At 39.2% G+C, this 26,377-nt stretch overlaps 5 protein-coding genes across 5 annotated transcripts; 1 reads left to right on the top strand and 4 right to left on the bottom strand.

Moving 5' to 3' along the window:
• Positions 1 to 637: 637 nt before the first annotated feature.
• LOC131301107 (basic transcription factor 3-like) lies at positions 638 to 3,323 on the bottom strand. The gene is made up of 6 exons (XM_058327257.1): positions 2,502 to 3,323; positions 2,069 to 2,136; positions 1,614 to 1,762; positions 1,468 to 1,524; positions 1,283 to 1,321; positions 638 to 1,142 (listed from the first exon to the last, which is right to left on the bottom strand). The coding sequence occupies exons 2-6, from the start codon at positions 2,134 to 2,136 to the stop codon at positions 904 to 906; spliced, it is 552 nt and encodes a 183-aa protein (XP_058183240.1). The 5' UTR covers positions 2,502 to 3,323; the 3' UTR covers positions 638 to 903.
• Positions 3,324 to 3,881: 558 nt separating this feature from the next.
• LOC131301108 (basic transcription factor 3-like) lies at positions 3,882 to 6,897 on the bottom strand. The gene is made up of 6 exons (XM_058327259.1): positions 6,739 to 6,897; positions 5,671 to 5,738; positions 4,748 to 4,896; positions 4,598 to 4,654; positions 4,412 to 4,450; positions 3,882 to 4,251 (listed from the first exon to the last, which is right to left on the bottom strand). The coding sequence occupies exons 2-6, from the start codon at positions 5,736 to 5,738 to the stop codon at positions 4,082 to 4,084; spliced, it is 483 nt and encodes a 160-aa protein (XP_058183242.1). The 5' UTR covers positions 6,739 to 6,897; the 3' UTR covers positions 3,882 to 4,081.
• Positions 6,898 to 8,661: 1,764 nt separating this feature from the next.
• LOC131301105 (NADH dehydrogenase [ubiquinone] 1 alpha subcomplex subunit 6) lies at positions 8,662 to 12,730 on the bottom strand. Its single transcript, XM_058327255.1, has 2 exons — positions 12,289 to 12,730; positions 8,662 to 9,043 (listed from the first exon to the last, which is right to left on the bottom strand). The coding sequence occupies exons 1-2, from the start codon at positions 12,499 to 12,501 to the stop codon at positions 8,858 to 8,860; spliced, it is 399 nt and encodes a 132-aa protein (XP_058183238.1). The 5' UTR covers positions 12,502 to 12,730; the 3' UTR covers positions 8,662 to 8,857.
• A 3,893-nt stretch (positions 12,731 to 16,623) lies between these two features.
• LOC131301104 (uncharacterized) lies at positions 16,624 to 20,422 on the top strand. The gene is made up of 4 exons (XM_058327254.1): positions 16,624 to 16,903; positions 17,037 to 17,240; positions 19,593 to 19,859; positions 19,958 to 20,422. The coding sequence occupies exons 1-4, from the start codon at positions 16,898 to 16,900 to the stop codon at positions 20,009 to 20,011; spliced, it is 531 nt and encodes a 176-aa protein (XP_058183237.1). The 5' UTR covers positions 16,624 to 16,897; the 3' UTR covers positions 20,012 to 20,422.
• A 2,788-nt stretch (positions 20,423 to 23,210) lies between these two features.
• On the bottom strand, positions 23,211 to 26,014 carry LOC131301103 (U-box domain-containing protein 9-like). The gene is made up of 2 exons (XM_058327253.1): positions 25,524 to 26,014; positions 23,211 to 24,525 (listed from the first exon to the last, which is right to left on the bottom strand). The coding sequence occupies exons 1-2, from the start codon at positions 25,821 to 25,823 to the stop codon at positions 23,443 to 23,445; spliced, it is 1,383 nt and encodes a 460-aa protein (XP_058183236.1). The 5' UTR covers positions 25,824 to 26,014; the 3' UTR covers positions 23,211 to 23,442.
• Between the last annotated feature and the right edge of the window lie 363 nt (positions 26,015 to 26,377).

The following is a 26,377-nucleotide window of genomic DNA, read 5'->3' as shown; positions in this document are numbered from 1 at the left end:
CTCTCCTGGTATTAGGTTGAATGTTTTTCCCTTCTAGTCGATTCTAAGATGTCCGGCTTTTCTGCCTATAGAATTAATCTCGCTATTTTTTCCGGTGAGGTGTTTGACAGAAATTTAACTAAGTTGTTAACTGTGTAATTAATGCTAAAAAATCAGATCTTCCATTCTCAAGTAACACCTGAATTACTCGTGTGAGGTAAATTTATCAGAAGGCCAAATTGGTGTCCAGAAATTAGGATTATGCATTTATAGTTTGTTGTGGAGCAAAAAAAACAGAAAAAACAAAAAGATCAGAAGAGGGAAAACTATGATTGGTACAAAAACTATTGTAGGCTCCATTAGAATATCAAACATTTCAACAGAAAAACTAAAGAACTAAGAATGCAACTTATATTTTGATAAAATCCATCCTATCCACAGCACAGATGATGAAAATGATTGCCACTAGATGGAGGACCTCAGAAAAGGATCCCACATCTGACATCTCCTTGGACCTTCAAGCAGCGGTGAGAAATGATCTCGCATATATCTGTTGATACTAACAAGTTCCAAGGGAACTCCAAAACCCATGTCGAGAAATTTATATATTGGGCATAGATTACAAGTAAGCGAAACAGAAGAGAAAGCAAATCTGAACTTGGGAAATTGATAACTGATCATTATGATTCATTCTGATACATAGGGCTGATCCATTTTCGTTCGAAAGACCAACATGATCCTCGGAATTGATAACCAAGAGCAGTTGAACTTGAAAAGGCAATAGTTTTTACCACTCAAAAGATTGAACTTCCTAGTATGCCACATCAAACATCAAAGGGATCGCTTTTACCTTAAAACAAAAAAGAACAGATCCGAAAAACACTGAATACTAGTAAGAAATTGAACAAAATTATATAGAACTCCCTAAGTATGGGTGTGGCCCTCATGGGTGTGGCCCTCATGGGTGTGGCCCTCATGGGTATGGCCCTCATGGGTGTGGCCCTCATGGGTGTGGCCCTCTTCAGCAGCTGCTTCAAAGGTCTCACCAGCAACAAGTTCAGGGACCTCATCATCTTCTTCTTCTTGTATAGTGGTTGCAGCACCAGGAACCTGCTTCTGGAACTGCTCTGCCAGCTTCCTCAAGTTGTCCAAGTTATCTGGCCCTGGAAAAAAGAAAATACAGAGCAAGCATATTAAGCAACACAAATCACTCCGGTGTTGTCAAAATCTTATTAAGCCAAAAGCACCATGAGTAAAAAGAATTCCTTAAAATAAAGATACTGAAAGAGAGAACAGCGCATACCCAATTGGTTAATAATTCCAGGAAGAATATCTTGCAACTCTGTGGAAGAGGGGAAAAAAGGTCAAAGTAAGTATCTGGTTGCTGGTCGGGTCTAAAACTATCAAGGGATAACAGGATTTTCTAGGACCAATAAACATTTAGAGAACAATAATAAATGTGACGGGTAGAAAGCAAAGAAAACATACTCTTTGTTTGAGGAGATCCACTAACAACCCAAGTGTTGGCAGCAATAGAAGCTTGGACTGAAATATACAAGAAAAGCAATTAGTTACCTACGAAAGTGAGAGACAAATCTACAAAGCACAGGAACTTACAATCGAGATTGAATTACCTTTGGGATTAGTGAACTGGATAACTACGTCATCCTTAAATATATTGACCTCTTCAATTGCGGGTATGGCATTCACCCCTATTCTCTTCAACGTGCTCTGGAGCCTTTTGTCATCTGTCGTGGTTGTCTTGTGGACAGCCTTCTTCTTCCTGTGGTTGAAGACACAAAAGTATGCCACCACATATCAGCCATAGGAATACCACAATACTTCTCACAACAATTTCACCGTCGATAAATATGCAAAACGTTGATATTATTTCCAGCAATTAACATCATCTGATTGAATAACCATCGAGTAGGCAAAATGATTTCCACACTCCATTTCCAGCCTCCCGCACTCTGGGTTCTAGCCTCTTACAAGGGCCATACTTTGGGCTAAATATCGAGTGCAAATATCATTTCCCTGAACTAGTAGATATAAATTTAGAAAGCATGAAGTACATAGACAAACAAACCTTCTCATGCTACCCTTCCCGCCGGTGCGGACCGCACCGGCCATCTTCTTAAGCTTCTCAACATTCATCTGCAATTTTCAACATTGGATATAATTGAAAAAATGTACACTGATGTCCATAGTAGAGCTCGCATAAGATAACGAATGGGTGGAACAAATTTTAAAAACTTAAGGCATTTTTTTTTCATCTGCCCCAACAAGAACTCTATAGAGAAAAAGTATAATCCACTCTATAATAAAGACCATAAATAAAACACAACAAATGGGTAATCACCCAAAAAAGGGGGGGAAAAATCTAGAGAAAATACGGTGAGTTCAAGCAAACCCAAGCGTGCCTAGTTCATTTCCAAGTATCCATACAAAGGGGCAGAAAACGAAGATAAAATCAAACAAACATACGATCATCTACCAGAGAGAGAGAGAGAGAAGGGTACCTGTTCGATTAAGGACTTCTTCTTTTTTTTATCGCCGTCCGATTAACGATTAGGGCTGCTGCCTGCTGCTGCTGCTGGTTGCACCGAAAACCCTAGGCTGCGTACAAATTGGATATAGATAGGAGAAAATGACATATTACCCCTTAAGCTATCACTGTGTTTCATCTTACCTCCTCAAACTATCAATCGTGACAATGTTTCCCCCAAACTATTCAAATCCAGCAATGTGGACCTCCGGTTGGTTGTCTGTTAGCCAAATTGACGGGATAAACGTTGGGGCCATCCACAATACATTTGGGACATAAATAGCCCTCTAAAACTCTACACGACAAGATTATAAGATGCTTGAACCCTCTGAGGTGTTTTCCGGAGCCGCCCCCACGAAAAGGGTAGTCTTGAGGAGGGTGTTTTGGAAAGCTTATTTTTGCACATTCTTTGTATTTATGTACACCCGCTTAGGTTTAGACACTTTTGTATATATTGTTGATTGGATATGTTTGACATCATGGATGTGATGTCTTTTCCAACAATTTTCCATTCACTTTCTGCAGAAAAATGCATCTCAATTACGGTTTCTTGGATTTCTCAGGTGATGGAATTTGACACAACTGAGGAATGAAATGGGAAAGAGATCAGTTCGAGTATCTAACTATCTATATACAGACAAAAAGCTTCGAACGCTAGCAGAACCAAGCAAGGCTAAATTCTTTCGACCGGACCCGAGGATGATGACGAACTGGAAGATGTATGAAAGAGTAAAGCCTGTACATTAGCAAAGAAGAAAGCACATCAATATGACCAGCCCTTCTGTTTCAATTCAAAGGCAAGGTTTGAAGATGAGAATCAAGCCATGAACCGAAAGACAGTTAGAGAGACAGACAGAACTGTTTCCTCTCTCTCTCTCTCTTTTCAGAACGTTCATTTCATTAGTAAGTGAATGATCTTGGTCCAAATCATCCAGCAGCCCTCGAAATAAATGCCAAGTATGCTGCTTCAACCATTTTGGATAGTGAGAGCACGGTATCCACTATTCCACAATACTTAACACAACTTTTTCCTCGCATCAATCTCATAGGTCAAGCCAGCTGGTTAGTGGTTAGTCTTTACATAGACCTTCACACCACTTCGAACATTTTAATAGCAATATGAAACGCTGAAAATGCAACTAATTGACATATGCATGCTTTCAAATAACCACCATAAATGGAGGACGACAGGAAAGGTTCTTTGAAACCCCTTGGCCCGGCAAGCAAGAAATGATCTCCCACAAAATCTGCCCCTAATTCTAGCTAGTTGAGAATATCACGTTTCATAATGATAATTGTGCCGATTAATAATGTTCCACGAGACTCATGATCTGAAAAACAGTAGAGGAATCGATAGCCAAAAAACAGTTGATTTTTTCAGAAGGCAGAGTTTTTAACCAATCAAACGATCCAACTTAGTATGTCACAATAAACATCGAATGGATCACTTTAGCCTTCAAACCAAAAAAAAAAAAGAAAAAGAAAGAAAAAGAAACAACAGATCCAGAACACGGCAAAATAAAAAGAAATTGCACAAAACACATATCTAGCTCTCTAAGAAGTATGGGTATGGCCCTCTTCTGCAGCAGCTTCAAAGGTCTCACCAGGAACAAGTTCAGGGACCTCATCATCATCCTCTTCTTGTATCGTAGTTGCACCACCACCAGGCACCTGCTTCTGAAACTGCTCTGCCAGCTTTCTCAAGTTGTCCAAGTTATCTGGCCCTGGAAAAAAAAAAAAGGCAAATACACAACATGCATATTAAGCAACACAAATCATTCCAGTGTTGTCGAATCGTATCCAACCAAAAGCTCCATAGGTAACAACAAAATAGAAATCCCATTCCATGGAATAAAAGACACTAAGAGGGAGAACAGCACATACCCAATTGGTTAATAATTCCAGGAAGAATATCTTGCAACTCTGGGGAAGGAAAAAGAAAAAGGTCAAGGTAAATATCCAGTCACCACTGGATTTTAAAACTATCAAGGAATAAAAGGTTTCCAGGACAATAATAACATATAAAGAATATCATTAAGAGCCGTAGAATAGCAAGCAAAGAAAAAATACTCTTTGTTTGAGGAGACCCACTAACAACCCAAGTGTTAGCAGCAATAGAAGCTTGAACTGAAACATACAAGACAAAAAATGCCCATCAGTTACCAAGAAAATAAGAATCAAATGAACAAAAACCAGGAATGACAATTGTGGTTGAATCACCTTTGGGGTTTGTGAATTGAATAACTACGTCATCCTTGAATATATTGACTTCTTCAATTGCTGGTATGGCATTCACTCCTATTCTCTTCAGTGTACTTTGGAGCCTTTTGTCATCTGTAGTGGTTGTCTTGTGGACGGCCTTCTTCTTCCTGAAGTTGAGGACAAGTCTATTATAGTTATACAAGTTGAAGAAGAAGAAGAAGCTCAATGCCCCAACATGAAACGCTTAACATACAAGTTACACTATGCAATACAGTAGACATATCAAACAGCCTCATGCCAAGCACAAAAAATCAGGCTAGGCAGCCAAACGAAAGCTAAAATTCTTCGCCACAAATCACTGACAAATAACTAAGCGCTTAAGTCAACACCACAAAAAAGGATGAGTGGCCCATACTAACATAACTCCAACCCATTATGGCATCAGATTCTAGCATGTGATCAATATCAATGAGCAGATGTCACAAAAGCCATCCAAACTCAACAGTCCAGTGAATGTTCTATTGGGCTAAATATCAGACATAAGAAAAGCAGATACCAACAGAAAAAGAAAGGAAATAAGAGAAGCCTATGTTTTGATGGTGGTTAGAAACAAAAGGAACGAAATAATGAAGAATAGATCTTTGAAAATTTATAAAGAGACATATTTCTTTTAATGCAATTATCCAGCAGGGCATAGCACGCACAATAGCAAAGTTACTTATGGCTAATCTTTTCCAAATAGCAGAACATAGAACCTTCTAGCTTTTACCCTTAATTCGTAGAAATTTATATTCAGAGTTCCCTTCCGGCCTGTCACACTTTTTTCTTCCATGTTTTAGCCTTTTAAAAGGGCTATGAGTGGCTACAAGTTGAATCTGATTTGGATTGAATAGTTTAAAAAACATGAAAGCACACAGATAAAGTTCCATAGACAACTGAACCTTCTCATGCTACCCTTCCCACCGGTGCGGACCGCACCGGCCATCTTCATAAGCTTCTCTACATTCATCTGTAACAATAAGAACATTAAGGATATAATAAGAAATGTATACTGATGTCCATAGTATAACTCACATAAGATACTGAATGGGTGGAACAAATGTAAAAAGCTAAAGGCAAATTTTTCCAAATATTAACTTGTTGCCGCAGTTGTTGGCTAATGACCCGGGATTATTAAAAGATCTCTTTCTTTTGGGTAGCTTAAGCTTTTTACGAAAGGAAAGAAAAAGTCACAAGCGGCATAACACAGGCTTATACAATGAAATCCCTCAAAGGAGAAAACTATGTGATCAACCCAACAGAACACCCAGTCAAGAGCACGAAGAGAAAAGCTAAGTGTAGCACACATTAGTGAAAACCGTGCAGAACCCGCAACACTAGGTACAAAAACCAAAAGAAACGCAGGAGTTATTTTACCAAGCACACCTACAAGCATTCAAAAAAACTATTCGAAGAGGTTCTGGTTGGGCATATGTGAATATATGGTGTGAGGAAGGGCAGAAACGGGTAGCTGAGTTTGAGTGATTTTACTACTTTCCCATAACAGTTAATTCATACTGCAGTAAAATGTAGTGGCAAAATTTTGTTTCCAATTACGATACTATCAATAATCATTTTTGTGACACAGCTTCAATGAATTGTTTACAGGAACTGGTGTTCTCCCTTTATATATTAGAATAGATGTTCAGATATGTCAAGTTCTACTCAAAATCAGGCTTTTAGCAACCCAAGTAACTTAAACACAGTAATTACCCACAGAATCCATTTTAAGGAGCAAAAAACGCAGACAAAAAACCACAAAGATAAACCCTGCTATTTCCAGATAAATAACTATTAGAGGATCGTTGAGGGGTAATAACAATAACCCAAATTTCTCCTCAATCTATACATTAAAGCGATAGAAACCCAGAAATGCAAAATCAGATCTGATCTCTATTTACTTCCCTATAGCTACAGTTGCCCATGTAAGTGTCGACTAGAGAGAGAGAGAAGGGTTTAAGCTGAAGTACCTTTTGACAAGCTCTGGAGTGGGAGAGAGAGAGAGAGAGAAGGTCGTGGAGGCCAAGGAGAAAAGCGCGAACGGGGTTGCAAATGGATAACGTATGAAACCCTAGTCTCAGCCCAACACCTTCTTATTATACTGGGGGAATTACACCAACTTCCCATGAGGTTTGGGTTTAATCTCGATTGCCCCATGAGCTATTGAAAATTAAACTGCACCCCTTCTCGGGATTTGCCAGAAAAACGACAATTAACGAAAGATGTGAAGTTACGCCTTTGTCCTTCGTTACTGTATGATTCTCTCCCTATGTCCAAACACCGGCTCCAAAATGTTGTACTTCCCAGTAGTGAAGTCCAATTTTGTGACCTTGATTTAGAGAGCATTGGCTTTATGTCTACTATTTGTAAGTCAATTAAGTTTCATATAGCGATGAATTTTTAGGCTTAATGACACATGATATTTGAAATAATATGACTCACATTGAAGTGAATGTGATGTGATGTTAGAAATACAACACAAAAGAGTGTTTTTCTTGTGGTATGGACAGTGCTTGGTGGCTGATAGCTAGCAATCCAGGCAGTTAGATGGGGAATGATGGGTGGCAATTTATAGTGGTGGTGGTGGATGAGGAGCAGAGGGGAGGTAGCACACAGCAGGGTGGTGCTATGTGGCGAAGGCAACAAGGGTGGAGTGCGCGGGTGTGGAAAGAGAAGAAATAACGAGATGATTGAAAAGAGTAGGACAAAGAAAATATACTAGTAGTAGTTGCAAGGATAGAACCAAAATTTTCTTTTTATTGGTGTTAAACTTCCAAAAATTCAAGGATAAGCAACGTATTAGTGTGCAAAAGTAAACTCTCAAAATATGCAAAACTTAAAATTTTGCCAAAAAAATATACAAATTCAACAATAAATACTTTTGGTGTAGATATATAGTTCATTTTTATTTGATTAGCAAATAATAGAAGCCCAACTTGTATTTAAGATCTAAGCCATAATTACATATAACCCTATTTCCCTATACTAAAATTAGGTTGGGTTCTTATGAAGTGGGTTCCAATATTCTAGAATATTGATCTACGTATATATGGGGCATCATTGGCAATGCAAGGGATGGTATGGCACTTCACCCGTAAGCACTGATTCTCCACTTAATAGTTGGCCTTTGACTTTTTAGATAGGAAATTTGAAGTAGCCTCTTTTCATCAATCGGCCTTTGATTGTTTAAAGGGGTAGAATTAATCTTTTACAAATTCGAATGCTGATTTAAGTAATATCCTGACTAACCGAAGGGGCTACTTGAAAATACAATCATAAATCTCAAGGAGGGTGATGTAGTTTCCAATACATGAGGGATACTAATGACATCTGTGCTAAACTTGGGGGGAGATTGTTGTAATTCACCCTATTACAGTAGTACTGGTTTTGTATATAAATTGGCACGACAAGGGTAGTCTCGGTAGTTCACCCAATGGCCAGAGGGGTGACCTATTGACCTTCAAGCTACACACCCACCTTCTCTCTGCACACCCAAACAACTGAATTCGCTTTGCATTTTAGTAGTGATTTTTACTAGTTTAAGTTCCACCACCATTCCACCACCATCCGTGTCAAAAAAAAAAAAAAAAATGTTCCACCAACACGACCCCGGGCTATAGCATTAGCGGTATAACCCAAGTGGTCGTGGAGGAGGTTCTTTGAGGATGTGAAAAAAATCTATGGTTCAAATTGATGAGCAGTGTTACTACGTATGCCGACACATACCACAGATGACTTCATAGCAGTCCGATACATGTGAGACCCGCATTTGACAACTGTGAAAATATCAGTAGTTAAGATCTCTGGTCGGTGTCTCTAACATTTCCAATTCTAATATCCCTTGGTAGAAAAAGAAAACCATCAAAGTCCCAGAATGAAGTTCGGGGAAAAACTTGAGCATCATCAAAAGGTTATTCAGACTGAGGAGCGTTTTGAAATCTGAAATAAAGAACATGAATGTCTCCATCTAACAAGATTCAGAAAGTGCAACATTATTTTCGAATTCTACAGCCGAAACCACAACCCCATCCGAGGCAGGTCCCAAGCACAGCAAAATAAGGTTCAAAAGTTCTTATATCAAAAAAATGCCTAGAAGTAGTTGCCTTCGTAGAAGTTTTTGAGGAAATTGGAGTTGGCCTGATCCTTGCTTCCCAAATCCTGCACAAGGCCCCCGCTACCAACTACATATTGACCGATGATATGATGCCTCTGCTTTGCATGTTCGGCAACGTTGTTCAGCTCTTCTATCCCCTTGAACAGCAGCATGTCAATCACCTGCAGTGTAGTAACTAAAAGCAATCAGAAAGATGGCATACACTACTAAACTCCAACATCCCCACTAGGGCATATTAGAATTGCCAATTACTTCTAAGAAAGATGTACAAGGAAGTACAAGGGTTGCAAGCAAGTATAGGATGCATAGTGGTAGTGTAGCTGGGCTATTGGTCCTGGTGAAGTAGCTATCAAGTAAAGGCCGGGCGAGGGGTGATATATTAGAAAGCAGGTTCACTTCCGCAAGAGACCTGCCCAGCATTCCTTCCTAAGGTCTGCAATAGAGTAAGGGATGGGGTTTCTCTCGCTTTCGGCAAGACATGGCACAATCTTATGGTGCCACAATACTAGATGCGCACTGACCGTTATGCCCTCATTTAGTCAAATTGGTGCAGACTTTCCTCTCTCTGTTGTCTGGTACTCTCATTACATAGGACACCAAATACTCCTCTCTTCTTCCATCCCATCGGCTTCACCCACCATTGAGAGATGGTCATGTGCCCAGGCGGCAGCCTGCCTCTCTCTATCCTTTCTCACTTTGAAACCAACCACCAACCAAAGAGAAAACTTGAGGATGCCCTTGTCAGAATAAAGCGCAGTAGCACTATATAACCATGTCGCCGCATTAGCCCTCCCTTACTTCAAATGTGCATAATGCATTTGACAGATATCTATTAAGGAAGGCAAGCAAAGTTGTTGCAGTCCTCAAGTTCAAGTCAAAATTAACGAGTCAATTCCTCATAACTAATCATACTAGGAATGTAAAGCTTTTCCAACAAGCTGGGACTTCAAATTAAACCAAGTGTTTTATTTACTTCAACATCCTAAATGATGTAAGAGTCACATCTAAATGAGCAATCAGTAAGAAAAGAAAAAGACAAAAGAGACAAGAAAGAAAAATGCACACTAAATTGTAGAACTATCAATTTGGAACAAAAGCAAAAAATGATATTAGACACGACTTTTGAATTCGATGTATAAGAGGATTAGGTTTTACTCTTTACTCCAACAGCCCACAAAAAGGCTAATTTAATCAAAGAAAAAGTTCTGCAGGCAAATCATTACAAAAGAATCATATAGTAGTTTAACATCCATGTCTAGAAAAAACAACCACCTCCAATTTCACAAGGTATAATATTCACTGGATCCGGGAGATTTTCAATGATCATTACTAAAGTTGATTTATAATCTTCTCATTCTGATGTGATACTGATTGGTAGGACTAGTTATCTTTATGAGCTCATCACCATTCTTCAAACAAAGGACCACAGTCACCACATCCACCCAGGGTATTGGATTCTGCAACATAAAACACCATCATACCTAAGAAGTCCTCCATATTTGATCACCATTAAAACTTGTCGAAAGACCCTTTTGCTAATCCACCAACTACCAACCTAATTCCATTAACCAATCTGCTTCCTTTATGTGCTTGAAAAGCTATATTGACAACCGGAAATCGGACTGGGCATAAGGTTGCATGATAGGTCATGCCAATGTCAGATTGGAAAACGTATAAGTCATCTTCTCTTCATCTAGAGAAGTTTGTTTCATGTTTCATGTTTTTTTTCCCTTTTTGTCATGTAGGTGATGCAATTTTGCCTAAAACAGGTCGGAACTATGCACTTAAAACTAGGTTGGCTTGGGAGGTTGCCCATTGTGGTCAATATTAGATGAACTCAAATATAATCACAACCTCCAAGCATGAGACAATCAAGATCTGGATATAAGATACATTTCCAACAAGATTAGTTGAGTATGCATAAAGTTCAACCAATAATATCGAGGCCGTTGAGTATGAGACCGGACTGGAGTAATGAGTATCTTCCATTCACGTATGGGGATGGTTTTGGGAGATAATCCTAGAGTGGAGTCTTTTTGGCCGCTTGTGTCGAAGAAAATCGATAAGAGATTGGATGGTAGAGATACACCGCACCGCAGATACACAGTAGCGCAGTCCGTGTTGTGTAGCTTCTCTATTTCTTGTCCTTATTTACAAATATATAACGGTTGCAAACAAAACGGAAAACCATGAGGAATTTCAAATGGCTTCGTAGGGATTAAGGGAAACAATTCATTTACAAATAGGGAGGAGACTTCCATTCCAAAAAAAGAAAAAAGGGGGACTTGCCGTAGCAATAAACGTGAGAATCAACAATGCTATCCTTATCAAGTAGTCTTGAAGATTTCTCTTTGAGCATTAACCATTGTTGCAGTCCATTATCAAGAGTAAAGACAGGGTTCAAGCTAACGGGAAGATCACTAGGTAACCGAGTTCGGGATAATTGTTGATTGTCATAGACATCTAAGGCTAAGTTCAGTTCACCCTATACTTTTGGTATTTCTATACGTCTTTTACGAATTTTGTTAAATTCAAGTTTTATTTTTTGGGACAACCACTCGTCTCGACAATAGGAGTCTAAAAAGGAAAAAATTATGACACAAAGCAAAAAAAAAGGTTCATGAAAGACAAAAAATATCAAACAGCTGGTATTCTTTGTCTACAGTGTTGTCTTATCCGAACTTTTTTCAACTCCGGTCCACATTTTCGTACTTTTCCGATTTCCCTCGGCGAGACAAATGGTTTATACAAAAAATTACGACGATTAGCTAAACAAAAATTATGAAAGGAAGTTTTCGTAAATAAAAAAAAAAACTAAAAGACAAAAATATAGCGTGAACTCACCCTAACTCTCATGCCTTTCCCCCCTTTTCATGATTCTTATCCCTAAAGGAGGGTAACGGTGAGAGTGCCCGGGTTAGGGACAATGCTTTGATGCATGTTTCTTCTTTCCATGTCTTATTAGTCCAACATTTCTACTTTCCATTTGTTCCCAATAACGATTCCAACATTTCTGTGGCTTTTTCTCATTTGGCTTCAATTCCATGGAATTCTAATTTTGCAGATACCTTAACCATCATGAAACAGTAGAACCGATGTGTTTCCTTCAGACCCAATGTTAGTGATAGTGACAAATGAATGTACCACATAAAAGTTTCTCCTGTTCGATCCTAAAAAAATTAACACGAAAGAGAACCCACAAATTTTCCAAATTTAACAACTTGACAAGCAGAACACGTACAATCAACTGACTAAATACACAACTCGGAATCCAGAAGTCTGCCTGACCTAACAAAATACCAAGGGATTCTCAACAGAAGCGAACGGAGCCACAAATGAAGGCAACACAATACGTTATCTAACAGCACAACTACACATATATGCATGTAAATAGAGGAGGAGGTACCTTGGGGTTGGTGATGTGGGAGTTCTTGCGGATTTGGGAGGCGATGGAGGAGCGGAGCTGGGAGGGGGAGACGACGTCGTCGAGGTTGTAGATGTCAATGACGGTCGGGATGGATCTGCAAGCCGACCGGAAGAAGTCGAACACCCGGGTCCGAGCCTCCTCCAGACTCGCCGAGTTCGGCGCTACCTTCACGCTCCTCAGGGTAAACGACATCGTTTCTTTCCTTCTTCTTCCCTCCTTCTCCTTCTCCTTCTTCTGATGACTGATCTTTTGGAGAACCAGACGAAATGAAATCGAAATCGAAGAAATTGATTTTTGATGATGATGATGATGATGATGATGAGAGAGAGAGAGAGAGAGAGAGAGGTGTGGGTCGCTCAGGATTTTGGGGACTTTCTGGGTGCGTCTGTTTGGTCCTGTGATTGCCCCCCGTTTGGCTTCAGGGCTAGGCTAATTTTGGATTAAAAAGTTTTTATTTATTTATTGAATTTCTTTTTTGCAATTTTTTTGCTTTGCGTCAAACTTTTATAACTTACTAATTCGTCTCCACGAGAGAAATCGACAAAGTAAAAAATCATAATCGAAACTCATAAATTTTTTTCAAAAAAAAAATAAAAGGAGTAAAACTTTGCGCGGCAAATTCTTTACGGCCAAGAGTAATCTTCCGCGGTCAAGAGCAAAATTATGCGGCCAAGAGTAATTTTATCTTTTTAACTTATTTTTGTTTTTATTCAAAAAAATTTTACTTTTCCGATTCCTTTCGTCAAAACGAATCGATAAGTCACAAAATTTTGACACAAAACTAACAAATGCAAAAAAAATTAAATAAAAACAAAAGAAGAAGAAGCCAACTTTACTTTTTAATCCAAAACCACCCTTAGTAGAACAATGATTTAGAGAGTTTGTTTGGAACTAGGGAAAAGAAAGAAAAGAGAGATAATTTTTCCTTGTTTGGTTTGAGAATAAACAGAGAGAACGGAGAGAGGAAAAATAACAAAACAAATAATTAACACTCCGGTTGGGACTTGTGGAAAGTGTGAGAAAGAAAAGAAAAATGATAAAGAGAGAAAAATAGAAGAAAATCTAGAGGAAAATTCTACTATGCATTGAAAACTTTGTTTTTTTCTATTTTCTCTTCTTTTTTCTCTCAACCAAACAAGAAAAGGAAATTTTCCTTTCTTTTCATTTTTTCCCCATAAGTTCCAAAAAACTCTAAGCATAGTGAATTGTCATCTACACATTCCTCAAAATTTTAGCAATATCTTCTTCTTTTTTGGGTTTGAGAGGAAATAGAGAAGAAAATAACAAAACAAAGAACTAACGCTCCGTTTGGAACTTGTGGAAAGTGGGAAAAAGAAAGGAAAATAATTAAGAGAGAAAAATTCCACAGCAAGCTTTGATTTCCGTTTTTTTTCTTCTCTCTCTCTCAAGTTTCAACCAAACAATGGAAGGGATTTCTTTTCTGTAAGGTCCAAACAAATCCTAAGCACAGTGATTTTTTATTTTTTTTTCTATACTTTCCTTAAAATTTTCTCTTTCTTTATTTCCTCAAGATACAAACAGGACGTTAAGTTCGGGATTCGGAGATGACTAATCTGGGCTGTACGTTTCCAGATTGTGGCCCGGAACAAAATGGGATTGGATATCCTTGTTTGCATTTTAATTAAACTGGACCGGACAGTCCAACGGGATTCGGATATGATAGTCTTGGGCTGTTGTGAAAGACATACTGTCTCCGTCCCAATTTAATTATTACTTTTGAGAGTTCGTAATACTTTTCAATTGATTATATTTTGTAATTTATAATGTTTTAGGTGATTTTGAGAACATTGTATTATAGAACAAATCGAGATCTATCAAATAAGATACATATTTGATATAAAATTTATTATCAATTTAAAGATATAACTAATTTTTTTATCCAGTTAGAATAGAATTGGGACAAGTAAATTGGGACAAAGGGAGTATCTTATTAGCATGAAGCAGTTCCATTAGGAAGATTACAGATGGACTGGGCTGGCTTTGAATTTTTTGGGGTTGACGCGAACTTTTTTTAAATGAAACCTTTTATATAATTGACGAATAAAAATTGAAAGATTTAAAGAATACGATACGAGTATTCAAAACAATAATAACTGAAAGATTTAAAGAATATGATACAAACATTTATGTTGTGTTTGGATGAGATTTCAAGTGCTATCTTTGCCAAAATTCTATTACCGCTAAGATTTCTCCAAAGTCTGCATAAAAACATTTATGCTTCAAATTTAGGTCAGTTTGCGGGATTCGCATAGGTTTGGACTCCGGATTTTCTTTCGGATTTGATAAATTTCAGCAATACTTTAAATTAGGATTAGGAGCACTTAGGCCCCGTTTTCGAAAGAAAATAAATATTTATTTTTTAAGAAAATAATTTTAAGTTAAAAAATTATGTGTTTAGATAAATAGTTTTTCTATCAATATGAATTTTATTTGATAGATCTCATTGAGATTTTTTTACGATGCAAAAATAATTGAAAATTTATTTTTTATTTATATTATTTATGAATTTAAAAATGTGAAATAAGTACTTATTTTTTAAAAAGATGTTTGAAATGAAACCTTAAACAATTTAGAAAACGTGGTAGCCAGAGCCAGGCCCCCTACCTACTCCACTTCCCAACTTTCACTGACTTTTGTTTCTTTCTCACTCCAATTAGTCAACCTTTGCTCCACATGTACACACATGCACAAGTAATGGACCCCACTCCACAATTATCAAAATTTATTAGGTAAACAACTCATGATAACTCGTTGTGAGATAGCCTTTCCTATTCTTCTAAAATGATTACAGAAAACCATCATTTTTTAGAGTACTGCTATGGGTACCGACGGTACCCATAGGGAAAATGCACCGACGGCCACCGGACGGCCGTCTCCGGTCACCGGACGGCCGATCCGAGCCGTCCAAAAATTTTAAAAAATAAAACCGAGTGGCCTTACGCGAGAATCAATGGCATCCGAGGTGTGTAGGGTACTTGATCCGAGCACCCATTTTTCGTGTATATTTGTATATACGTGTATATACACGAAAAAGGGGTACTCGGATCAAGTACCCTACACACCTCGGATGCCATTGATTCTCGCGTAAGGCCACTCGGTTTTATTTTTTAAAATTTTTGGACGGCTCGGATCGGCCTTCCGGTGACCGGAGACGGCCGTCCGGTGGCCGTCGGTGCATTTTCCCTATGGGTACCGTCGGTACCAATAGGATTTCTGCATTTTTTAATGATGTTGCATTGCAATGGCATGTCTTTAGATATTAATCATTTTAACTCGAGGGGTACGTTGATCTGGTAGTTAAAGTTCGGGGTTTTCTCCTTACTAAGGTCTCAATATTCGAAATCTGAGCATCTCCAATAGCCTCAAGTGGTTTCTCGACAAATTGCGGAGAATTTCTCACTTTCACTAGCCACCAAATAACACAAACCCCAACAACCTAAGCAAAATAATCACATAAACCCTTATTTTGTGAACAACGGCAACCTCAATCTCAAAACGATGGCAATCAAAATCTCAGCAGAAGCAAGTGTTCTTACATTCACCGACAATGACGACGGCCCATTTGAGAGAGAGAGAAGAGGAGGAGGGCAATTGTTCTTACCTTTGCTGGAGCCAACGACGAGGGCAATTTGCGGTTAGATCTGGTGGCTTTGAAGGCGGAGAGAGAAGGGAGGGAGACGGTATTTTGGACGTTTGCCTTATCTAAGAGACGAAAAGGGGGAAGTGAGCTAGAAGGCTGCTGGAGATGCTCTTAGTTGCTATCAACTCTCTTAAAATCGGTCCATAAAAGTTTTGCTTTGTATTTAAATAGGGCCTCCACTAATAACGGTGGGATTCCATCAAAATTGGTCGAAACGCGTGTAAATTGGCTCCAACACTTGGTTATGAAAAAAAAAAAATCATTCAAATAAGCCTTTAATTTGCGTGAAGCAATAAGGGATGTACATCAAATCAGGTGTCTTTCATTTACGTAATAGTAAAGATTTTGTTCCTTTGAAGGTTTCAACGGAAATTTTTTAAAGTAATAATTAAAGAGATAAATAGATAAAATTTATTAGACACCGTGTTTACAGGTTTTAAGTTTCTTATCCCTGCGGGGCTGCTATAGCAAAATCGTTGAACTGGTATTATTTTGTACCAAGGATGCTTCTTTTACTTCTGTTATCTTCATACAGCTGAATCCGGCTAAACAAACCCGAAAAAGTCAAAAAGGTGGAGCACCTTTTTTCCACATTTTCCCATGCCAGTGGTCCAGGAGTCAAAACTAAACAACACTTTCTTCAAACTCTCTTTTTTTTATCTGACACTTCCTTCAACCTTCAATCACTGTCTTTTGTTCCTTTCTCTAACTACAAACAGTACTCTCTCTCTCTCTCTCTCTCTCTCTCTGTCCTGGCTCCTAGTAACAGAAGATCCGGCCAATCCACATACCTTCCTATTCAACACTTTAGCTCTCTCCCTCTCATCCTTTCCAGCAAACTCAACCTTCTTCTCCAACTTTTTTGTTGGTTTTGTTTTCTGGTTTAATCCTCTGCTACTTGCTAGCTTCCATACCAAAAATCACATTATGAGTGTAAGTAATTCCAGTCCATGGTTCTTTTGCCTTTTGTTTTACCTCTTCACTATGCTTCTTTTTTTCTCCGCTAAAATCAATAGTGTTAGCTGTAGTTAGTAACGTTTACGTTCGTATGAATGTATGCATACAGGAGGGGAAGGGGTACTACGTCGACAAACGGAGCGGTCAAATTCCGGCGTTTGGGAACTGGGAGTACGTGAATGATCTGCCGATCACACAGTACTTCGAGAGCGCTAGGCAAGCCGGTTTGTTTCGGTACAGCAACTCTAGTTCCGGCGAATGTGCTGCTGATCTTAATTATTTCAAGGAAAAGCCTACTCCTCTAAAGCAAAAGGTTCCTCTCCCTCTCATCTTATCGTGGTTAATAAATTATAATCATTCGTCTCAACGAGGTGTCTCTGCGGTCCGAGGTTGGACTCCTAGCTAAGAGCCCATCATGTGTAATTTTAGGTGGCCAAAAATACTTTTAATGGCTTATAGATTTGTTGAAAATTTCTTTCTGGAAAGAATAGATTCTTCCCCATTCCGGATGGTTGAGAATTTCTAGTGTAGTTTTAGCTGTCCATTGCTTTCCGATTGGTAGTAGTAACTAAATTCATTTCGAAATCATACCAACTTAGATTTTTGGCATGATATATGTTCTTGATGTGTTTTAAAAAGTGGACGGTTTGAATCATCGACGTGGGCATGAAAAAAGTCTGAGAGGGGGCTGAAACTGGATCGTCAAGTCCATTTTTAGCACCAGAGAGATCCGATCTGGTTTGTTGGCTTTATGGGGCCAACATTCACCCTCTACTTGAGATGTTTTCTGCTGATGTGGGGCAAGCATAGGGAGGACTAACCTCCTTCACCCCGTCGGTGTTGTATGGACAGCATTGCGAAGCGCTTCATGTATTTCTTTCGCTTAGTGCAGGGCTTTGCGCTGCCCTTTAAAGATTAACTTGCACCTTTCCCTAACAGTAATTGCTTTTAGGTGAGTTGGTTAGCATCTCATCTGATCCAACAAGTGGTATTAGAGTGAGGTTACGAGTTCGACTGCCAGATTGGTGCTGGGGGAGATTGTTGACTTTATGAGTGTCAGCATCCACCCTCTACTCGAGATGCCCTCTGTTGGAGCGGGGCAAGCATGGAGAGGACTAACCGCCTCCACCCGTCAGGTGATGCATGGACAGTACTGCGAAGCGTCTCGTGTCTACTTGTTGCTTAGTGCAGGGTTTTGTGCTGCCCTTTAAAGATTAAGTTACGTCTCCTCTAACAACAATTGCTTTTAGATGAGTTGGTTAGCGCCTGTTCCAACACGGTTCCAATTCAAAAAGCATCAAATTGGTGGGTCACTCGACCAAGTAATGGTACCTAATTGTGATTCACGTGGGCACCCAGCTCATCAGCTGGGCGTTGTCCAAAACTGTTCGGTTCAATGGGCCAATGGCCAATAATTGCCCTTTGCCCTGTAACAAGGTGGGGTTCGGCGTCTGACCTACTACTTCCTGGCCCATTTGAAACCATACAAGCCAGTTCATGGGCCTGGGCCCGTGAACACTTAACATTTCTTCTTCAACATGTGAGACACTTGGGTTGGAAAAATTCAAGGGTGAGCATGGTCCGGATTGGTTCGGTTTTATAGTAAATCAAGAACCAAACCAATACCTACAGATTATGAATTTAGAGAACCAAATCAATCCACAAAAGGCATAGAACCAAACCAATCCAAACCATATAAATACGGTTTGGTTTCGGTTTAAACCACAGTTTGCTTTGAACTAAACTATCATCTTCAAAAAATATTTAAAGTACTTAAAATTACAAAGATAAATTAAAAGAAAACTTGTATTAAAACCAATTCCATTCAAATTATCAAAACACACTAACTTCAACCAACTAATTAAGAGTAGAATACTAATAATTGCCCCAAGTCTTAAACTAAGAAAATGAAATACTGGTATATAAGTCACTAAATGAACAAACTAAGAATATCAACTATTAAAAATCTTAAGATAGTTTAACCAAATAAAATACCAAAGATAATTCCTAAAAACTATTGAATTGAAATAAGGCAGCAAAAGGGCAGTGGTAATAATAATCTACCTAATAAAACACAAGGGTGTGGGAACCATACAAACACAAGTTGAAAGAAGGGCTGAGATTCATTTGATCTAAAGGCTGATGTGTGCTCTTCAACTCTTTTAAGAAAACACCCACACTCTTACAAATATATTACAAAAAATGCCATCAAATGGTGGATAGTGCCGAGCAAGAACTAGTTAAATTATATAGAAATGTATTATACAGTTCGGATCAGTTTGGAACCATGACCGTGACTGTGAATCCACAAACCAAACCATATAAAGCGGTTTCTAATTTTTTTAAACAATGATCAAACCACACTACTAAAAAGCCAAACCAAACCTTTCGATTTGGACTGGATTCGCGGTTTGACAGATTTTTTGCTCACCCTTGGTAAAATCATTTTGATTAAAGAGGTGCGCATGGCGTAAGCCGGCTCGGACACCTGAGTTTAAAAAAAAAAATCCATTTTCATTAATCAATCGTGAGATAGTAATTTGTATCGAATATCTGCCTGTTTATCTATCCATTTGTTTTTGCCTTTGCGGTTTATTTCAAGTGGAGACATATAAATTATGACAATGGATGTTTAAGATGTGGGTTGTGGCTGGTAACATTGCAGACAAGGAGTACCCTTAGTAACAAAGGGTACCCCCATGTTGAGGATCAGAAGACGAATCAAGTCAAGAAGAAGATCAAGCAACTCGGTGACGTGACCGAACCGCCAAGGAAACAGCTGCACGAGTACCTCCCCAAGCACAACAACAACAACATCGCCGTACGTAGGCAATTACAAACTAGAAGAACCACCACCACACCCAAGGTGGTCAGAGCGGTTGATGAAGACCTTTACAAAATTCCGCCCGACCTCCTCCACACTTCCAAACAAGTACGGATATATGTCCGATATTAATTGTTCACTCTAAAAAGTTACAATGGTGACATAACATTCTTTTGGTTCCTTTTTCCTAAAATGTTGTGGTGCAGAAGAGAGGGCTGGGGATGTTCTCAAGATGCTTAGTGCCAGATTGTATGGTCTAAAAGTTTTAGCTGCAGAGGCAGAGTTGCTATTTTCTTGACAAATGACAGAAGCAGATGCAATATTGACAAGGCTTATCTGAGTTGCATCAAACCTCTTGTGAACAAGTTCTATCCAAATGCTTTTCCATGTTCAATTTTGATAATTGTCTCAACTTGTGATCTCACGCGATTGCAACTGCCGGTGATATTTGTTCTCTCTCTCTTTCTCTCTGTAACGTTTGGTTGTACCAGTGAACATAATTCCCAACACGTAGTGTTCAAAAAGTTTGTAGTAATCTTTCGTATGTATAATTATTCTCTCATGAAATTCTAGGGCTTGTAGTTACAACTGTGGCTGATATCCTGCCACAAGATAGAAACACTTCTACGTGATTAAAAATACTAGTTTTTATGAGAGATTTTACTACTGGATATCCTATGAATGTTCAAGGATACGAATGTCATTATCATCTTTAGACGAGGTGCGCTGAAGCAAATACAAACACTTTATATAGTTGTTTGATCGTTTCCACTCCCTTTGTAAATCTGTTCACTAATTTAAATCAAAACCCAAACCCAAAAAAAAATAAAAATCAAGAACAACTCCGAAACCACTCTTTACAAATGTGAGCGGAAGTATGCATTCTTCTGTGGAGATGAGGGACAGAGAATTGGTTGAAGCTTTTAGAGACATCAAAACTCTGTCTTCAACCAATGGTTTATGGCGAAAAGTCCACATTCACAAGTTGGTGGCAATGGAATCTTGTGGCAAGATAAGCATTTCCCTAGATGTTACACTCACTAGCATTTTCAAAAGGAGTAGTTTTAAAAAAAAAGGGAATATAAAGGTCCCAAACCATATCTTACCACCTTGCACCAATGCCATGGCATTGCTTGTCAAACTCAAAAAAGAAGAATAGTCCCACTTTCCATGGACCACCTAATCAAAAGCCCACAAATTAAGATAGGTTTGCTGACAAATCTACACATATACATGCAACTTTTTATAAATACCCAGCCCTATTAAATTGAGTAACTATTTAGTAAGTATCAGAGTACAGCCATGTGGTATTCTAAATCATTCCAGTACCATACGCTTGGTGGATTTGCTCCTTGGACAATTGATCAGGGTTCGATTCTGCGTTTGATCGGGCCGGGAAGCTATTGGGGATCTCATTTGCGTACCAACTCAAGATATGCTTATGGGACTTTTCTTGACATAGTTGGAAATTCCTATAACATAATAAAAAATTCAATAATCTTTGGAAAAGGAAACCGTTTAGATTAAAAGCCATAGTGCTGATACCTAAAGCAATGAACCAGATACCTAAAGCAGTGAATCAAATCATATTTCTGTGCCAATTTTTCCCTTTTCCCCTCCCTCTGAATCAAACTTTTCCTTGCCATAATGTTTTAGTTCCTATCAGTATCTATGATACAAGTCGGATCCTAGATGTAGAAATATAAGAAGATGGACCTTCTTCCCATCAAAAGAAATGGGATTATCATATATATTATATACCACATTATATACGATACGACACTAAATAAAAATTAACCAAATTTACCCAATGTAGAGGCAAGCAAGAAAGCTGCATAAGTGAATATATAACCTATAGAAAAGTGGGCTAATCCAACCAATCTTGCTTGCACAATGGAAAGTGCCACTGGTTTATCTCTCCATCGAATCAAATTGGAATTAAATCTTTGTCAAAGTTAGACAAAAATCTAGATGCTAATCTAGAAGAAAAATTTAGATTTTCTTCTAGATGAAAATCCGGAAGAAAATCGGATTCCCGTGGGTTTTGAGTTTCCTTCTTTGTTTATTAAATCTTTGTTAGATTTCAACAAAAATCTAGACAATAATCTAGATGGAGATAATACAGGATGGAGATTAGTTGAGGTACGCGTAAGCGGCTCGAAAACCCTAACAGTTGGGAGTAAAAAAAAGATGAATATACATACCCTTGGAAATCTACAAAGGGCCCAGGATTACAAAAGAAAACGTGAAAAGCTAAGGGGACGTTTGGTAGGGAAAAGCACCTTTCGGATGTCGAACTATGGAAATGCGGAAATCCAATATGTCAGTATGTCACTATCCCCCCATTGAAAGGATCCATTAGCAAAGTTCACCTTAGAAAATTGTATTGAAAAAAGATATGTAATTTACAGGAATGTCGCCCGAAGGTGGCAGCACTGGGCTTTAAAAATGGCATCCTCCAATCATCTCTCAACCCAACCACCGCGTCGGTGGATGATGACAAACAGCCTCACTCTAAAAGCAACCCTACCGATGCTTGACTGGCGGAGGCTTCATTTCCTTTTAATTTGCCCCAAAATCACTCGATATACAAAAGGGTATTCAAATCCTTCACTATACTTGAAGCAACAGTGCCTGGCCTTGGATTAGAAACAACAAACCAGGGCCCGTTTGTTTGACCAGATGGAAACATTAGATCGAATTATATATCCAGTCCGGAAGTTGAGTCCAGAAAACATCAGTGTATAGGCCGGTGTTACAAATCATCAGCTTATAGTCCGGAGTTGGCTGCTCTCACAGAACGTATAAGGCCTGTTTGATTGGTCGGAGATCTAACCTCACAAAGTATGAAATATACGATACCATGGTTCCGGTTGTGGTATTCCCTCATCACTATTAGTCTGATGCGATTACACATCTCATCACTATGAGTGCCGTCATACAAACCAACTCTAACTACTTTATTTTGGTCATGGCCATTTAATTCTTGATGTTCCACTCAAATCATTGTACAGGAGAGAACGAAGGAAAATTAAGTCTGGATACTCCGGACTCTGCCGACACTCAGAGATTGGCTGTGACAGCAATGGTAGAGACCCTACATGGTCCCTCATCCATTAAAATCATGTAATTTGGCTATAAATCTTATTTTGTGTTTCAATCAGATCATAGCAACAATATTAAACCTAATAAAGTAATCATAAGAAAGACCAATCATGTTTTTTTCCCCTAAAAAATAGCAGGTAAGCAGGAATCAGCAGAAGACTCGGAGAGTAGAACTCACCAGTAAGGCTATAGTGTATTTACCTGCACCAACGTTTTATGCTACAAGTTTCTGCAAAGAAATCAGATCATGGAAGAAGTCCTGTTTGCCACCCCCAAAAATTGAAACACAAAACAAGAATTATAGATATAACATAACATGTTGCAAGCAGGAATTCTCGGAAAAATTCGAAAGAGTAGAACTCAACAATAAGGCGAGTTTATTTATCCGATGCAAATAGAGTGGCAAGTACAAAGTCTCGTGCTCATAGCGCTTAGCAGGGTATTATTGTCAGGATAGTAAGAAAAGGAGGATACGTGATATTTTTACAGGTGAGAGATTCGGGATTCTTATGTACGGTGCCAATTGAAGAAAAGGGTATGCATAAAGAGCGAGACAAGGATATACAAAGGCTCAAGGGACTATATATCAAGCAGAAAGCGAAAATAATGAAGCAGTTCTATCCAGCCTCTCAAGGATACCAATTGCCTTCCTCTTTGCCCTTGAAGTTCCGGTTTCCGCAAGCCTAGATAGAGTTCCACTGGCATTCTCTTCTTCCCTAATCTCCCACAACTTTGACCGATCATTCAAACATATTGCGTGCAATATCACAACACAATTTTCCTTGTTGCGTTCACAAGTGTTCTCTTTCATAATGCTAAGCAAGCAAGAAATAGCACCGACCTCCCCCATTTCCTCAACAGCCTTCTGATGGCGGGAAAGAATCGCAAGAATGGCCAACAACTCATCAACAAGTACTCCGTCCATAATCTTCTTTAAGATCACTCCTATTGCTCCTTCGCGAACGGCCCTTCCCTTATTCTCAGGGACAAGGCATAAGTTGAAAATCGCCGAAGCAGCATCTTTTATGGCTAAAGGGTGCCCTATTTCTAAAAGACCAATTAAAGGCCCGAGAGCACCGGATTTCCCAATAATGTGCTTGTTGAAATCAAGAGCCGATAAAGTAAAGAGAGTCGCGGCAGCACTGCTTCTTGTTTCAACAGTACCAAATTTCAAGGACTCAATAAGCAGAGGTATGACCAAAGGATTCTCCGCAACAAGCTTCTTGTTATCGTCGTGGATCGAGAGATTGAGAACCGTTGCGATCAAATCCTCTTGGAGATCAGGATTGGTATTAGCCCTCCCGGGTGAGAGTGGATACAGCAACTGGGGAATGGCATAAGTGGACTCACTAAAAAGTGCACGAAACGACGGCATTCGCTTTGTCAGTAGCCGAAGCTGTTTTGCAGCCTCTTTTTGGTCGGAAAGGGAAGATGACATCTTCTCCAGCAGAGAATTCAAATGTGTCCGGTCTGAGCCGGTGATTACATCGTCGTCAGAGTCGCAAACGGGGTTTGGCGGGTCCATCCCATGATCTTTGCACCATTGCGAAATCATATCTCGAACCAAGTGATTGGGGGTGAGAACTGTGTGGGAGAGGACTTGCTGGGTCTGTGGGCATGTTCGTTGGCCATCTTTGAGCCACTTTTGAATGGATGACCGATCGTAAGTCTGCCAATTCGAAAATAGCATTTAGCGAATCGAAAAAGCTCAATGATATCATGAATCAGTATTGGAGTCTATTGGTTAGCTGGAACAAATGGCTGCTAAACAACACACTCAGAAATCAGAATTAGAATAGCTGTAAGGTTACTTAGTAGCTGGACCAAAAACCAAACGAGAAATTCAAGCAAGCAAATCTAACATGTGAATTCTACCAAACACACCATAGCATCAAGAAACAGTCAATCACAAGAAAGAATCCTGACACAGGAGTATATATCATTCAGGAAGACTTTTTATCACCCTGTACCCTTGCCTAGTCCATTGGGTCATATTTGTGACCCTGAATTCACGGACAGACAAGTGGGCCCCAAGGGCTATGAGGGAGACCTATATGTTACTGTACTTGGAATTTCATATCGTACATCATTTCTAAATTGTGATGCGTTAAGGATAGGCTTTCGTAAAATAGTAACAAAATAAGTACTTACGCTTCCAAGCAATAAGCATCCAGCAAAACTCGATAAAAATCCCATAAAACTTAGTACTATTTGCTAAATTATTCATACAGGACACATTTCTAGGAGCACGATGACCGGTTTTTCTTGTTTTTACATTTTCTCACAAAAATTCAACTCTCTTATATTTCTACCTTAACATTGATTTTATGGATAAAAACATTGGGATTGCTTTGAATGCTAAATTTACCGTCTTGGTAAAGCATACCATACTTCCAAACGTGCCTACCAAAACATTCATTCGCTAGGGTACTAGCGTTTCCTGCGCTCTGAACTGCCCATTAGAACAAAGCCACAGGCCCCCACTCTTTCTTACCCATGACCCTTGTCGTACGAAGAAATTGCTAAGTTAGATTTACGAATGCATGTTTTTCCTCACAAACACAAAAATTCAAAAGGAGCAAACAAAGAAAACGAACAAAAAACGGGGAAAACAAAAGCAAAAAAAATACAAAAAAACGGAGAACTATTCATAAAAGGGGAGGAAACCTGTCCGGTGGCCAAAACAACGGGGTCCCTCATGAGTTCTCCAGAAACAGGGCACCGGAATTCGTCCGGAACGACGGTGGTCGCGGCCCCGTCAGCGGCGGCGAGGGCAACAGAAACGAAGCGACGCTTCAACTTCAAAGCCTTGAGAGAGGACAGAGTCCGTAAAGCCCTATCGGCGGTATCAACGGTGCAATCGTCGCCGTCGATTATTGCATCAACGAGTCTCCGCAGCTCTTTCTTCAAGTACGATTCTTCTGCCGCCGTTTCGGCCTCCGTTAACCCCGCCCCTGTTTTTGCCATGTACAGTTAATCGCCGCCGCCAGTAGGAGAGAGAGAGAGAGAGAATTGAGAATTTGTCAATTTGTGATACTACTGGTGTGGGACTCTGTTTTTCTTCTTACGGGGAATGAACTTTGGGAACATATACATACAAATTGTTTCCGCCCAAGCCTGGCTTTTTTGGACCGTCCCTCTCCTTTGGCTTTTGCAAACGAGGAGTGATAGGGATAAAGAAAATTAGCAAAGAAAATATCTTTAAAGTGTACATGAACGGCTCAGATGCATACACTTTAAGGGTATTTTCTTTGCACCTAGCATTTCTTTTTGCAAATTACAGCACACGTTTGAAGAATTTTTGGATGCCGGGTGGGTACCAAGTGGTGTCCGTTAGGCGCATCCGGGCCATCTATTTTGGTTTTAATGGCTCGGATTTGGAGAGAAAAAGAAGAGAGAGAGAGTGGTGGGATGAGAGGAGAGATAGGATTTCAATTTGGACCGTCTAACACACTTTTGGATGGTCCGGATGGACTGTTTGGGCATCACGTGAGTACGGCCACGTGGTACCCACCAGGCAT

Source organism: Rhododendron vialii, chromosome 9a, assembly GCF_030253575.1.
Source record: "Rhododendron vialii isolate Sample 1 chromosome 9a, ASM3025357v1".
Lineage (NCBI taxonomy): Eukaryota > Viridiplantae > Streptophyta > Magnoliopsida > Ericales > Ericaceae > Rhododendron > Rhododendron vialii.
This window is presented reverse-complemented; position numbering and strand designations above follow the sequence as displayed.